This window comes from Camelus ferus, chromosome 16 (assembly GCF_009834535.1).
Source record: "Camelus ferus isolate YT-003-E chromosome 16, BCGSAC_Cfer_1.0, whole genome shotgun sequence".
Lineage (NCBI taxonomy): Eukaryota > Metazoa > Chordata > Mammalia > Artiodactyla > Camelidae > Camelus > Camelus ferus.
This window is the reverse complement of record NC_045711.1, coordinates 6,281,974-6,297,273: the sequence shown is the minus strand read 5'-3', so window position 1 is coordinate 6,297,273 and position 15,300 is coordinate 6,281,974. Positions and strand designations below refer to the sequence as shown.

The window sequence follows — 15,300 nt, the reverse complement described above, 5'->3', positions numbered from 1 at the left end:
ACGTGGGTGAGGAGAGCCTGAGAGAACAGAAGGGGTCTGGAAGCGCCTGGTGGAGGATGTGGCAGCAAGTCAACCAGAGCCCAGGCTGAGCAGAGAGAGTGGGTGTACTGTTCCGGGCTATGTCCTCTGCATGCTGGTTTCTCCCCTCCGCTACAACCATCCCGAGGGTAGTCAGTATTTCTGCATAGCCTGGAACAAGCCCATACCTGCCACACTGTGAACTCAAGAAAGCCTGGGAGGTGCTGCCCACTGGGACCGGGACAGCAGCTGGGGGAAGAGAGGGCAGGCGGCTTCCTGATAAGGGAGGGGCTGGAAAAGGGACAGGTTGGACAGAGCCCTGGAGGAGGTGTGGACATTCCGTTTCTCCCCAGGGATGCACAGGAGGAGAGGAGGAGAGGCAGCCCGAGGGCCACGGGCTCCCGCCAGAGAGGGCCCAGTTCTCATCTGGCTGTGGCTGCTCCTCCGCCACCCAGGCCAAGCAGGCCACAGGAGACTTCTCTGTGGACATGGCCGGGGTGCAGCCATCTCAGTTTTTCTTAAATTGTCCTCTTCATGTGCTATGTGTGTCCAGGACTCTTCTAACTGTGCTGTGAACCATTCAAGGTCAAAGCTGATTTTTTTCCCCCTGTTCCTAGCATCTGGCGTAGGCAGGTATGATTATCTTTTGTCAAATGAATAAATAACAGGAAAAAGAATTGCAAAAAAACTAGTTCCCATGCAGAAGCCCATGTTCCCTGCCACAGCGACAAGGGAAGAAACCCCGGACCTGCACTGCCCAGGTGGCTGCGTCTGACGCCTCCGGACCCCTGGGAAGACACCTGGGGGGTGGGGCAGGGCAGTCCCCACTCCACCCCCATGCGCTCCAGACCTTACCTCTTACTGTCCTTCCCTTAGGGCTTCCTCCACCTTGTGCACCTCCTGTCGCCTTCCCCGGAAGTCCTCATCTGCAAAGCAGAGGCACTACCTCATCCTCCACCCTGCAGGGCCTCGCCCAGGCATGTCCCCTCCCTCAGGCTGACCCCGTCTCTCCACCCCCCTTGTTTGCTGGGGCACACGCTGATCCCTGGGGGTGATGCGTCGGTCTGGTGAGAGGCAGTGGGGCATGGTGCGGGGTTAGGACACCCGCTGCTGGTCTGCTCCATCACTGGGCTCTGAGACCTTGGGCAATTTCTTCCCTCAGTTTCCTCATCTATAAAATGGATGGGGAAGATGAACTGTCCAGATGACCATCAGGCCCTTCTAGTCCTTGTTTCTGGATGTCTCTTGACCACCAAAGGGCCCCTCTGCAAGAGGCAGGAGGATCAGGGTGTGGCTGTGGGCCCAGGAAGGTCTGAGGCAGTGTCTCCTGACCCACATGCCTTGGGTGGGACTGAATGAACGCGGAAAGGCCTGTGGGCTCCAGAGACTGAAACTGCCCAGCGCTTGGTTCTCAAGGGGAGGCCCTTCCAGGTGGGCAGGCCTGTCTGCACCCTCACACCCAGAGAATATTTCCCAGAAACAGCACCTGGCTCTCTGTGCTCCAGGTAAACATCTAGGTGGAGATATGCCCAGAGCCCCTTTCAAGGGTAGAGGGCAGGGAGAGGCAATATGGGCCAAGTGGGCGGGCTTATTTCTTTGGGTTCCCCCGACCCCCGACAGGTTTGGGTCCACCTATGAAATGCCCGGGCCCTCTTCTTGGAGGGCCAGTCACAGGCAACTTAGAGCTCCAGTCCCCTGCCCTCCCTGCCTCACCACAAGCGTGGCCCTCCACGTCCTCCAGGAGATTAGCTGTTGACACCGCAGCCCCTAGCCTGCCGGGCCGTTCAGGAAAACTGTCCCAGGGATGGGTGGGCCACAGTGCTCCCACGTCTACCCACTCCCTGTCCCCAGCCTTTAACCACCCGCTCCAAGCCCAGGAGGTTTCCACCAGGCCAACCGTACCCCCCACATTCCCCAATACTTCTTGCAGGCTCTTTTTCTTGGGGTCAACTGAGCAGCCAGGTCCTGACTCTCTCCCTCGGCTCCCATCTCTGGGGACAGAGAAGCAACTTTCTCCCTGTACCCTTTTGGCTGTTCAGCTTCTAATATCCTGGGCCCTGTTTGACAAGCAAGGGTGGGAGTCTGGGTAGAATTGTGGAGAACCTGATTTTACTGGAAGAACTAAAAGGGAGAGGGCAATATGCTTGAAATGAGGTGGAAAGGTCTGTGGATGGAGTCAACTTAAGAAATTAGGGGGAGGTTTGGTGATTTCAATGGAAGAACCAAGTTTTCTCCCAAAATGCAGATTACCCCAAACAAAAATTAAAAAGTTGCAGGACAACTTCTGAGCCTACAGTGGACCTACACTGGCCTGCTCCCCACGCCTGGTGGTGGCGGTCAAGAGTGGCGTCAAGAGACGGGGTGGCAGGGTGGCAGCAAGGCTCGGGGTGGAGGGGGAGGACCCCAGGGCCCAGTCTGCTGGTGGGGAGGCTGCAGCCCCAGGGAGTCCAGCCCGAAGTTTCGATGCCCTTAGTAGCATCCACCACCCCCATCCTGTGCCAGGCTGGAAAGGATACGAGTGATGCTTCAACAAGTGTTTCCTCTTTGACTTCCTCATCTTGGTCTTCTCTGAGAAGGCCCTGGCCAGCTCAAACAGCTTCCTCCGGGTGGCTGGGGGCAGAGAGACCTGTGAGCCGGCAGCCTGAGCAGCAGGTAGCTGCCCACCCCCAGGACTGGGGCAGGTGGACAGGCTGGTGGGGGAGGGGAGAGGTGACAAGTGGCAGATGGGGCCAAGCTGGCATCCTGGCCGAGAGAGGTGGCCATCCCACGTTGGCCTGCAGGGGCAGCACAGGCCACCGAGACCCTGGCCCGGGGCCGCAGCCGGCAGGCAGGCAGCTGGAGATCCCGGACCCCTCCTTCCCCAGCTGTGACGGCCAGCTACGCAGCTTGGCTTTCTCTCCTGCCACCTCCCCTTCTCCCTTCTCCACCTCCAGAGCTGGTCCTGGGATTTCCATGACTAATCCGAGATCTTCTCTGAAACAGAGCCCAAAAGGATGGCAACCTCATTCACACATGGTTGTGTGTCTGTGTGGCTGGCGGGGAGGCGAGGGGGATGGGAAGGCACGACCTGGCTGGCAGGTCACTCAGCCCACGGGCCTCCCACCCACAGGAAGTGGGCTTAGCTTGGGCCTCCCCGTGCAGTCAGGCCCCCTGGCCAAGCCCCCTCAAGCCACAGAGAACTTGAAGCTCTAAAATTGGCAGGGGGAGGGGAGTTGTACAGCACATTATTATTTTTCTGCAGACAGCTGGCTCAAGAGGATTTAAAACTTAATTTGTATCCAGACTCAGCTGCGCAGGGAAGTGAGGCAGGAAGGCTGAGGGAGCCAGCGTGTGATTAAAATGTCACTTCGGTTCACCAAGAGTCCACTGCATTGACAAGTCCGGATGGCTCCCTCCCTCCCAGGAGGCCACAGGCCTGTCTGGGAAGAGCTGGGGAGGGGGGCGCGAGCTGGACTCACACTTTCCCATGTGTTTCAACTTGTCCCGGAATAAGGCATCTTCAGATACGGTGGCGTTGGTGTCGCTGGTTCCTGAAAGGGGGAAGACACCTCTAAGGGCCACCTCTAGAGAGGGCAGCTGCCCAAGTCTCTGGGGAGGGGGGGTCAGGGCTGTCCCCACAGGACAGGGGCTCAACTCCAACTTCCACTTGAGGAGGGGAGCAAAGAGCAGGCCTCTTTCCTCACCAGGAGGGAGCTCAAAGCAAGGGGGACACTTGGGGTTCAAGGAGCATTTCTTTCCCCACCCAAGCCTCACTTCTCCCTTTCCTATAAAAAGTGGGAGAGCAGTATGGTCTGCTGTATGTGTGGAGGGCCGGCTCACGCAGGCTCCCAGCTGTCTGCTCCTCTGACCGACGCCATGTTCTGCAAAGTCCTGTTAGAAGCTTGCAATCAGTTGTGATGGGAGTACTGACACCACGGAAGCTACCAGATGCTATGCACTGGGGCGTCCCCTACACCCTGACAGGCTGTTAAACACTCCCAGCACGTGGCCAGCCTGCCTGCATCCTGCACAGTGTGAGGGTTAATGCAGTAACAGGGGCGAGCCAGAGTCTCTGCGCTCACTCAGCACCCACTCTGCCGCTGCCCTCCTAAAGCCCCTGCGCTAATCCGGAGTCACCTTGCCTGCTAAGTCCCCTGAGTCATTCTGATCCATCTCAGCGGTCCTGGTGTCTACAGTTAATTTGGGATCGAGGACAAGAAGCTGCCGTTAAAACCCCCAGATGCACATCTGATGGGGCCTAAGCTCCTGGCCTGTTGCTTATGAATCGGTTCCCCAGGATTTTCTCTCTTCAAGCTGGGATCAGCTGAGCTCCCCATCCTCCTGCTCCCCTGCCCCCACTCTACCACAAGATGTAAGATTTGTTTCCGGGCAAAAGCTGCTGGTTCTTTCTCTGAGGTGGGCAGCCTGTGTGTGGAGGGCACTGGGTGACGAGGGACCCCTCTGCACACAGGCAAGTCCAAGCATCGAGTACGGAAGCCAGGCCTTCTGGGCCTCTCTGCCCTGAGTTCCCGGCTCCAGCTCCACCCTCGTCTGTGCAACCCAGCAGCCTGCTGTCCACCCCTGGCCCCTCTTCTGCCGCTTAGGGTTCCTGGAGGGTCCTGGCCCTCTCCTGAGGCAAGTCTTGCTTCTCAGCACCCTGTACATGAAGCTCACAATTCTCTTCCTCCAATGCTAGGGCAGGGCCGGGTGTTCCCCAGCTACTGAATGAATGAAGGAAGGAAGGAACAAACCCTTCCCAGACTGATTCTGCCCTTCCCTCAACATGCGTTTGCTGTAATTAACAAGGGTGTCCTCAGCTTTGCTGGCGCCTCCTCCCACTTCCTGGACGCATCTCCTGCGTTTCCCCACAAGACCGCAAGCTCCCCAGGGGCAGCGACCAAGTCTTGAAAGTCTCTGAGTCCCTCCATCCCCACCCACGTCACCCCATAGGACACCATGTGGTGTGGTGTGTCCCCTTCTTGCCGGTGCTCCAGGCCCCTCTCAGGAGTTCAGCCAGCCTGTTGGCTGATCCCAGCTGTGGGCTCTGGCAGCTGCTGGGTTGGTAAGAACTCAGGCTGCCAAGTGGAGGAGCCATCTCACTCCTCGGTGAGTGTGGTGGTGGGGGCAGAACTCTCCCCTCCAGCCTCCTTCTTCACCCTACCCCTCAAACTCCAAAGATGCAAAGCCCAGCTGGGGTGTGAGCCTTCTACACCCTCCAGGCCACTCTCTCTCAGGAAGGCAGATTACCTGGGACAGGAGAGGGAAAGTCAAAGTCATTCCCAACGGCCACGCTGCTAGATGTAGATTTCTGGGACTCATACTTCAATCGATCTGGAAAAGGACCACATTCTGGTCAGGGAGGTTAGCTCCCACCCAGGGGCACCTGCACTGACATGCAGGAGGCTGTCGGAGGCCAAGCCCCCAGAGTCACACACGTGCACACATGCATACACAGAAGATGTGTACAGACAATGTCCACGGGCTCTCAAAGAACCAGTGATACAGAAACTACTGCCCTGACAATCACGTGGGTTGTTAGAATGTCAAATTTAGAAGGACCCTGAGAAATCAGACAGCCCAGCCTTTCACTTAAAAGGAGGGGCTCCGAGACCCCCAGCTCCTTTGGTGCAGAGCTGGGACCAGCCTTGGGCTTCCTCTGTCTCAGACCAGCCTTTTCCCTGCATACCATGCTCCCTCCCCCACAACACACTGTCAGACAGACAGACAGACAGACACACACACACACACACACACACACACACACACACACACACACACACACACACCCCTCTCCCACAGTGCCCTCACTGTACCCTACCCCAAATTCTCCCACCCTGAAAGGGAAAGGCAGCCAGCCTAGGGAGTAGGGTCTTGGCCAAAGGAAAAGTCAAACATACAAAAAACTCAAGAGCCTCGGCTGTAACGTCCTCTGCGCAGGGAGGCATCCACTCTGGCACCCATAGACCCAATCACTCTATTCCTGGAGCTCCAGACACATCGTGCCCCAGCCAGTGCCTGGCACAGACCAGATGTGTGAGGGGGGCGAGGAGAGAGCCCCCCTAAGAGGGCACCCCCTCCCTCCCTCCAAGTCCCAGGGGAGGGAGAAGGGTGGCTGGCGACTCAGGTTCCCATTGGCAGAATTCTGGGGCTCCCATAAGGATAACTCAAGGCCACGCCTGACCTCCAGCTCAGTGCCTCTCCTGAGCCCCATGGTTAAAGCCAATATCAACCCGTCCTTCAGCTGCGTAGCAGCGGCCGGCCAGGCCAGCTGTAGGGCCCTGACCCAGTGCCCCACCTCTCTCCAGGGCGAGCAGGAAGTCACGGTTGCGCTGCAGCTCCTTCATGAACTCCTCGTTTTGCAGGAAGAGCGCGATCCTCTCATCCTCCAGATACTGCTTCCAGCGGCTCTCCTGTTCCCGGGGCCCAGCCCCGATCCCCGGGGGCTGGCCTGCCTCTGCACTCAGTGGGCTTGGAGCCCCCGGAGTTAGCCTGCGGAGAGGAGCGAGCACGTGGACCGCCTGCTCACGAGGGAACGTGCTGCACTAACATCCACGGACATCTGGGGGTACACGTGTCCTCCCCAGGATCCTCCAGCCACACCCTGCAGCCAGCACCTCCTATCCGCATCTAGTAGTCAGCCGGAGTCCAACTTAACAGGCCAGAGCCCTCTCTGCTGAGGAAGCAGCAAAGGCTTTAAAAACGACTCCGTCCCACCTTGAAACACTCATTCCTTCAGCAAAACCTGAACTTAGTCCTGAAGGGTCATCTGCAGACTGCTCAGTAGCCTACACGTGGATCCCCAAACTCAAAGCTCTCCCTGTACCAGCTGCCTTGGGGGAGACCCCCTGCAAGGGCCAACCTCCAGGGAGAAGCCACTCCAGCCCTTTCCCAGGGGAGGGAAGAAAGGCGCCCTGGTTCTCTGCCATGGACAGCCGCCCGCCCACCTCCCCCACCCCTGGGGTGAGGGCTGCAGCCAGAGAGTGGCCTCAGGACTGTCACCTTCCTGGGTGGAAGAGGAAACCTCCAGGAAATGAGGCTTTGGGTCCAGCACTCTTTTCCTGCAAACTCAGTGCAACAGAAATAGCTCGGCCTGTGCTTAAACATCAGGCAGTGACACCGGCTGGCACACACGGTGTGGGCGAGCAGAGACGCTGCACTAGAGGGGGCGGGGGGTATCCCCGTTACCTGTATGCTGTCCAGCTGCTGGGGCAGGATGCGGAGAAAGTCTTCGGGGAGGTTGCCAAGCAGTGGGGGGTTCCAGTTGCGATAGCGCCTCTGGCCGGAAGGGGGCGCGGTGACCAGCACGTCGATGCTGGAGGGCAAGAGATGACGATGGGGAAGGAAAAGTCAGGCCCAAACCCGGCGTCCCACCCATCACATCGGGGTCCTGCTCAGAATGGCACCCCCGATCCAGAGCCTCCCGTGGCCTCCACTGCCTCCACCTCCGGCACCAAGGCCCAGAGGCCCAGCATTCTCACACATCTTCTCAACCAGGCCCTGCTGACCCCCAGCCTCTGGGCCCGGGTGCTTGCAGCACCAGACATTCACTGCTTCTGACCACTCAGTGCCCTCAAGGTCTCTGGGCCTAGAGAGCTCTCTGTTCACAGCGGGCGTTGTAGATTTAGGCACGGATGCAGGGATCATATTCTTTCAAGCTCTATCCCCAGCACCGAGCCCGATGCCAGCTCATGGCTGCTGAGAAACAGGTGTGCCCTGAGTGAACAGACACGAGCCGCCAGCAGCCCAGCCCACCCCACTCTGGTTTGCTGGGGTCGAGGGGAATGGGAGCACCAGGATCCCTAGAGGGCAGAGCGGACCCAGGCTCCAGATCTAGTGCAGCCACAGACAGCACGGTGGTCCTGGGTGAGAGCCTGCTCCCCCGGAGCTCAGTTTCCTTATTTACAAACTGCTGCCTCCCTGCCCAGGCACGCAGAAGCCCCTCAAGAGTCTGTCTTGAACGACATGCTGAAAAGGCACGTGTGGGGCGGGAAGGGCTCTGGGCCCAGGTGGCGCTCAGGGGCGGCTCTCGGTAGGCAAGGTGCCTGGCAGGACGCCTGAGCCAGCCTGAGGCCCACAGCAAAGTGGTGGCGGAGAGGAAGGAGGCCAGGGCACGCGCCCTCTCCGACCTCCAGGCTCCCGCCCTGCCATCCCGGCCTGCGGGCAGCCTGGGGCCTGGCCAGGAGCTCCCCACAGCTCCTCGCAGGCAGCCTGCAGCGTGGCAACCGCAGGACACGTGTTCTGCTGAATCAGGGAAATGACACACAGAGAAGGCAGCCTAGGGCCGGGGGCGGTGGGGGCCACTCTCTCCCGGGCCTGGCTTTGATTTAGTCTCCAGCTCCAGGAATCCCGCCCGCCCCCTCACTGGAGGGGAGCTTTTCCGGGCTGCCTCTGACTATGGAAATAACTTCCTTTCCTTTTCTATTTTGGGCGGGTGGCCTGGCGGCGGAGGGGGAAGGGCGGGGGCGGCAGCAGACAGGATAACAAGCTGCTAAGTGCGTGGTGGGAGCTCAGCACTCAGCCAGGAGCCAGGGAACCCCGGCCCCTCTCGCCACACAGATGCCAGAATGGAGCCTGTATCACCACCCGGGACTCCGATGCCTGGGCACGTGTCCTTCTCCATCACTCCTCCGCCTCCTGTTACTCTTGGCAGCTTCATTTTTCTCTAAGGGCCGGAGAGGCAGGGGAGGGGACACCCCATCTCTCAGGGACTCAAGGACCACCTATGGTCGGCCCCAGCACCCTGGAGAAATCCTCTCAGGGTCGCCACCCTTCCTACAGCTTCAGGGTCTTCATCTGGGACAAAGGTGCCGACCTGAAAGCAACCACGCCCAGAGCCACCCAGGAAAGCTGTGGAGAGAGCCCCGGAGTTGCCGTTGGACCCCTCAAGCCAGTTGGACCCCTCTAGCCATCTGTCACTGAGAACCCAAGTGGGGAGGAGGATGGGGGATGAGGAGCAGAAGGCTCGCCCTCAGCTGAGTTCCCCCGGCTGCTGGGCCCATGGTCCTGGAGGAGGGGCAGGCCAGCCCCCTGCCGGCCCCCTGCCCTGGCACCGGCTGAGATGAGGTCAGCCCACAGCTGCGAGAGCCAGGGAGCCCTGAGTGCAGGCGGCCCAGGCAACTCCATTGTGGTTGGAAAGGAATGTCAGAAATGAGCTGGGAGGCAAATAAAAAAACTTCCAAGGCTGTAATTTCAACGGAAGAACAGCAGGTGGCCTGCGAGGAGGGGTGCCTCTGGGTTTCAGAGACTGTCTTTCAGTCTGGAGAGAGAGGCAAGGACAGGCCGGGGGAGGGAAGAGAGAGAAGGCTGGGGAGGCTCTCCTGACCCAGAGCCTCTGCCTCTGGACCTCAGAACTGGAACCTCAGACCCAGCAGAACCCCAGGTTTACCCAAAGAATACCAGAGCCCAGAAGGATTTCAGCAGCAAGCCTTCTAGGAAGGAGTTTTGGTAAAGACCAGACATTGAGGCCCAGATGGGGTCAGGCCTTGTCCCAGGGCACATAGATCATCCTGGTAAAACCTGGGCCCAGGGATCCTGGCGTTCCAGGCATGCTCCCCTGGGATCACCTTGCCTCTCTGTGCCCCAGCAGGGCCAGCTCCCAAACCCTGCCCCATCTGCTGTCTCAAAAGCACCCCAGTCACTGGAGGTGACAGAAGGGAGCCAGGCCATTCCTCCCCCAGGTCCCCACTCACATCTGATTGCCCCCAGCAGCCACAGGGAGATTCCTAAAATGCTAATCTGATCTCACTCTCCAGTTTAAATGCCCTGGCTGTGGGATAGGGTCAAAGCTCCTTGGAGGACCCACAAGGCCCTCCATAATCTGCTCGCTTCTCCAGCTTCCCCCAGCTGTTCCAAAATTCCTAGAGTTCCCCTAGAAGGTTCCCCTCTTTCCTGCCTCCAGGCCTTTGCACATGCTGTTTCCTTTGCCTGGAATGCTATCCTGTCCACTTCACCAGGTCACAGCTTGGACATCAGCTCCTCTAGGCCATCTTCCCCACACCCCGCCTGGCGTCTGTGCCTCCCACAGACTCTGATTTCCTTTGAAGGTCCCAGCTGCGCTGTGTCCACCTCTGTAATAGACATGGTTCAGTGCCTGCATGCTTCAGGTGACTCAGTAAATGCTGAAAATGCGCGTCCTGGATGAAGAGACGGAATGAGGCCCTGTAACTGGGTTGGGGGTTGATCTGGGCCTAGCAGGGCCATCCTGGGGCAAAGGGGCACATGCTCAGAGACTGGCCCTGCCTATTCTGAACACTGGCCTCTGAGGGCAGCCCCATCACTGGTGTCAGTGTTCACTGTCGGAGCTGACATCAGAGGCCAGCTGTGCAGCCGGGGGCGGGACGGAGCAGTAAACCACTGGTGATGGGTCTGGTTCACACCCGACACTGTGCTAAGTGCTACCCACATGACATCTCGTTCAACCCTCACAAGAGTGCCGAGGTGGGGATCAGTATTCCCATTTCACAGATGAGGCAAAAGAAGTTCAGGGAGTTTGAGCAGTGAGCCAAAGGCACCTAAAGAATCAGAAGTTCGGTCGCTCAAGGGGCAGGGAGTGACTGGGGAGAACACTCTGCTTCTGTCTGACTCCACAATGCAAGTTCTCTTCCCTGTATCCACCCCCAGCCCAGCAAAGCCTTCACTTCTGGGTCAGGCCCCTGAATCTCAGAGAAGGCAACCTGTCCAAAGTCACAGGGTGTGAGCGAGACCTCCTGAGCCTTGGTCTAGTGCTGAGGTCACTTTGCCCCCAGCTGGGGCTCCCAGCCCTGGGCAGCACTACCCCTACCCAACCCGACCCACCAGACCCAGAGGAGGGGAGGGAGGATGTGGCCAGGATGTCCACACCAGGTTTACGATGGGATTCTGTCTCTTCTGGGCTCAGCTTTCCCTTCGGAAAAATAAGTAGAATTATTCTAATAGAAGCCGAACTATTTGAAAAGGCATCTTGGGACATTAAAGAAAAATGTCAAAGGAAGATCCTTTAGCCCTGGGCGTCATGACTCATCCCAGGCTGCAAGGCCTGCCAAGATCTCACCCAGACCTATCCACTTATTCCCTGCCTCCCCCCACTGCAGCCTCCTGTGTCACTTGTGATAGAGGAAGGACCTCAGCTCCACTCCAGGCCATGACTCCAAACGTTGCTTCCTCCCCCACCCCCATAACTTTCTAGGCTTCTACCAGCTCTCTGAGCTGCAATCACAGAGGTTTTCCTCATCAGGGAGATGACAGGACACAGCAGTGAAGCACATCTGTTGGCTTTGGAGTCAGAATGACCTGGTTCAAATCCCAGCTCGGTAGTCTTAGGGAAGTTAAGAAATTTCTCCAAGGCTCAGTTTCCTCATCTGTAAAATGGGGATGACAACAGGGCCTACCTCACAAGCTGCTGGATGATTTGAATGCAATGGTGTAGGTAAAGAACCTTGTCAGTTTCTAGCATTTGAAGGTCACTTAGTAAATGGTGGCTGTTATGATTTATTATCTATACCTGTATGATCACACTGTCTGGGGCCCCCAAGATCCCCTGAAGGGAAGATCGACTGGAACAAGTCCCTTGTCCCATCCTTTCCCCCAGCCCCTCCCCACTCCAGGCCGGAGTCATTCTAAGGACCAGCAGGTCTAGGACAAAGAGACACCTGGGCTTCAACAGCCCACCGTGAACAGGGAGCCCAGAAAAAAACAAGCGCCTCGGAGACCCACGGGACCTGGCTGGCAAACAGCTTCATTTAAAATTTCCAAATTACAGAGTCCCTGACCGGGAAGATTTCTCCAGGGACCTAGCAATCTCTTCTTCGCCCTCCAATCATCGGATTAGCCCAGAAAAAGCGACTTACTTGCCCTCGTTGCTTAAAAATCCCTACAACATCCCTAGACCAGGGATGGCAAATAGCTATCTATTCCATCAATTACTGATGACTGTCTGGAAGTGCTGTGTTGAGGAGGATTCTGAAGTCCCATCTCAACTAAGCAGGAAAGAGCACAGCGCTCAGTTAGTAACGTCTGCCCAGGAGAGGCAGTGTCTGGACCCCTTCCGTGCATTTGTCACCCTCATGATGCATCTCGCTTGACTATAAACTCCCAGAAGGCAGAGGCTGAGCCTTGATTAAGTCTGTTTAAGTGTGTGTTCAGCATAGCGCCCAGCCGAGAGTAGGAATTTAGTGAATGTCTGCTCTTGCAATCCTCACACTTTGAAAGTTCTCCTTGGTATCTAGCTAAAGTGCCTCTTGCTGCAGTAGAAGACTGTTCTTGGTGGGACAGTATACTGAGGGGTCCAGCCAAGTTTCCTATTGTGTTTGTACTCAATCCCAACCTCTCATCCCCCTCCCCTCCAACTGCCCTGCGCTCTGAGAGGAGACAGATTCTTACCGGGGAGGTGGCGTTGGGGGAGCCAGAGGGTAAGGCCGGTCGAACATGTGCATGTGGTAGGCTGGCGGGGAGTACACAGGCGGGGGCTCCTCATCTGAGCTATCAGGTTCCAAGGTTCTTTCCAAAATCTGCATCAGAGGCAATAAAGGAAGAAATATTAACAGTCCTTCCTTGAATGTAAATTAAATTTAGACAAAATCAAGTGTGGGTGAGGATGTGTAGTAAGAGAACTCTGCCACTGCTGCTGGGAGTGTAAACTGATACAAGCACCACTCTGCAAAACTGTCTGGCTCCCTTCACTAACACCTAGCACCCGGGCTACCTCTGAGCCCGCGATTCCCACACACACAGCAGACGTGAAAGCACACGTCCCCAGAGGAATGCTCCGGGCAGCATTATCCATCCAAGGAAGGATCAAAACCAGGCAAAATCAAAACAGTGATTGCACTTGGAGCAGTGTGACCTCTGGGGAGCTCGGAAGGAGCATGAGGGGGATCCCAGCCTCTCTGATGTTTCCTGACCGGGGTGCTGACGAAACTTCGCTGAACTGCACACTTGTGACTCGTGGACTCTTCTGTACGTGCGTTCCTCTCAGTAAATAACTAACATCATTCCTACCCTCTAAGTACTTCCACATCGATGCCCTCTCCTTAAGCTGGAACAACTGGGCAAAGTAGGCTGTGGGTCGTTACTCCCATTTTATAGATGAGGAAACTGAGGCCCAGGCTGACTGATTAACAAGGCAAAAGCCACACACTGTTCCTAGACCTAAGTCTTGACATGGACATGGTCTCTGCGGCTAGCGTCCCTCCTTCAGACACGATGCTTGCACACCAGGTTGGTTTCTCAGGGTGGATAGAGGTAAAGGGAGGGCCCAGGATGCCTGCCCTTCCTCCTCCCAGACTCCTCTCTTCATCCAGGAACTAGAGAAAGGGGCAAGGGCAGCCAAGGGCTGGATGAAGGCCAGGGTTCCTGCCATGTGGACTGACCTGGACCCTTCCACAGAGGTCCACGGAGGGGTCCACGGCAGGAGGAAGCTGTCGACCCAGGAGAGCCCAGGTCACACAACCCCACCCGGCCTACACCTTACCCTCCTGCTCCCTTCTCCTCTCCTGCTCAGCTCTGCGCTCATCTCCTCCAAAGAACACTGGAAGGACTTAGAGGCTGTCAACTGGCCTGAAATCTGAGCCCTAAGTGAGTCTGCAGAAGTCACCGCTGAGCTGCCTCTGCTTCTGCCCCGGCACACCTCTGCCCCGAGCCCAGCCACAGCCCGGCACCCGGAGTGTCAGAGTGACACCACTGAGGACGGGCAGGTGGGTCAATGAGCATGCGCACGTGCACAGGCGCGCGCACACACACACTGCCATGCTTTGCGCACACACACACTGCCATGCTTTGCGCACACACAGCCAGCCTGACCCAAGGAGGCCTCCTGCCCTGGAATGCACTAACGTTCTTTCCTATGAGGCGGTAAGTATTTAAACAGATGCTTTTGCAGAAAAAGAAGAATGTAGCTGCTTTGTGGGCCACTGCTCTCCTTACCCCAAATTTCCACAAGAAAAAAAGACAGAGAGAGAGAGAGAAAAAATAAAACACTGTAAAGTCCAGGTCTGTTCACTGGTGAACTGCTGGTGCCTGGCACACAACTGCTTTGAGGGACAGGGTTCTAAGCTGGGGCCTGGAGGCCAAGCCTCTCCTCCTTCAGTGGCTGGCCTGGCCTGTCTCCACTGACGCTGATCTGAGTGAGATGGAAAAGGAGGGGAGAGCTCAGTAGGAGTGGTTCCCAGAAGGAAGCCGCGTGGGGTTCGTATGACTGGGACCTGTAGCAGCCGGCCCGCAGATTCAGGGAGAGCAGGCCTCCGCTCTCAGCCCCTCCAGCTCCTCCTGCGGCCTCCTGGGGCTGCAAGAACCAGACATGCATCAGAGGCTCCTGGAGCAGAATGAGGAAACGCCAACCAGGCAGACAGCAGGCCAGGCACACTCCGGAAAGGCTGATCCGAGTCTCCAGGGAGAGTAACCCCAGCCATGTGTCTGGCTCCCCGGCCCTCCCCCCAGTTTCACCAGCCACAGTGAGGTTGTTCTTCTGGCTCTAAAGAAAGGTGCTGAAGTTTTCGGTCCTGTGGCCTCCTGGCTTCACTCAGTGTGGGTGATGGATGCCTGCCAGGTGCTCCGGGGGCCAAGGTCCGGGCCATTGATCTGACAGGAGATATTTCTCTGTGGCAAGGATCCCCCTCAGGGCCAGCCCACCATCCATCAGCCCTCAGAGAGGGGGCTTTTTCCAGTCAGCAGTTATTGTCATTCCAGCTGCCGCTCATAAATTTTCCGAAGCACTTTTGGCTGGTCAGGAATGAATAGGCCCAAGCTGAGCTCCAAAGATGGGGGTAGGGGGGAGCCCAGGAGGGGTGCTGAGAAGGGGCTCAATCTGGAAAGCAAGATTCTTAGCAAAACAGAAGCACACACAGTGCAGGCTTGTGTAGGGCATCGGTGACGCTTTGTGGTGGCTCACAGGGCTGTGGGTGCTGAAAACAAAGGAGGAAATATTATCCTACCTGCCAGACTGTCAGAACAAATGAGACCATGGAAGGGGTCAGTGTTGGCAGAGAACTTTCCTTCCAGCTCACACTTAAAGGCTGTATCTGCAAACATACACACACACACCCCCCCAAACGCACACACACATGCACCTACCCCTCCTTTTCACAAAGGAGATCTGGTTTTTCTAAAGCTCCCTCCACTAGCTAATCCAGGCGGAGTAAAAGAGTGGTTTCCCAGGAAAATAGACTAAAGAAAGCTGTGCAGGGGGGAGGGTATAGCTCAGTGGTAGAGTGCACGCTTAGCATGCACAAGGTCCTAGGTTCAATCCCCAGTACCTCCATTAAAAATAAATATATGCACCTAGTTACTTCCCCTCCCCCCAAAATAAAGCAGTCAGAATTCACTAAAAAA

General features: G+C 57.1%; 1 protein-coding gene across 1 annotated transcript in view; it reads right to left on the bottom strand.

The window, feature by feature from the left end:
• CUEDC1 (CUE domain containing 1) overlaps positions 1–15,300 on the bottom strand; it is a 76,606-nt gene that overhangs the window by 2,990 nt on the left and 58,316 nt on the right. The window contains 9 exon segments of the mRNA XM_032498434.1: positions 874–944; positions 1,732–1,790; positions 2,535–2,628; positions 3,477–3,548; positions 5,245–5,328; positions 6,293–6,458; positions 6,460–6,486; positions 7,183–7,309; positions 12,355–12,482. Of these exon segments, the coding sequence (XP_032354325.1) occupies positions 877–944; positions 1,732–1,790; positions 2,535–2,628; positions 3,477–3,548; positions 5,245–5,328; positions 6,293–6,458; positions 6,460–6,486; positions 7,183–7,309; positions 12,355–12,482 (825 nt within the window). The 3' untranslated portion in view covers positions 874–876.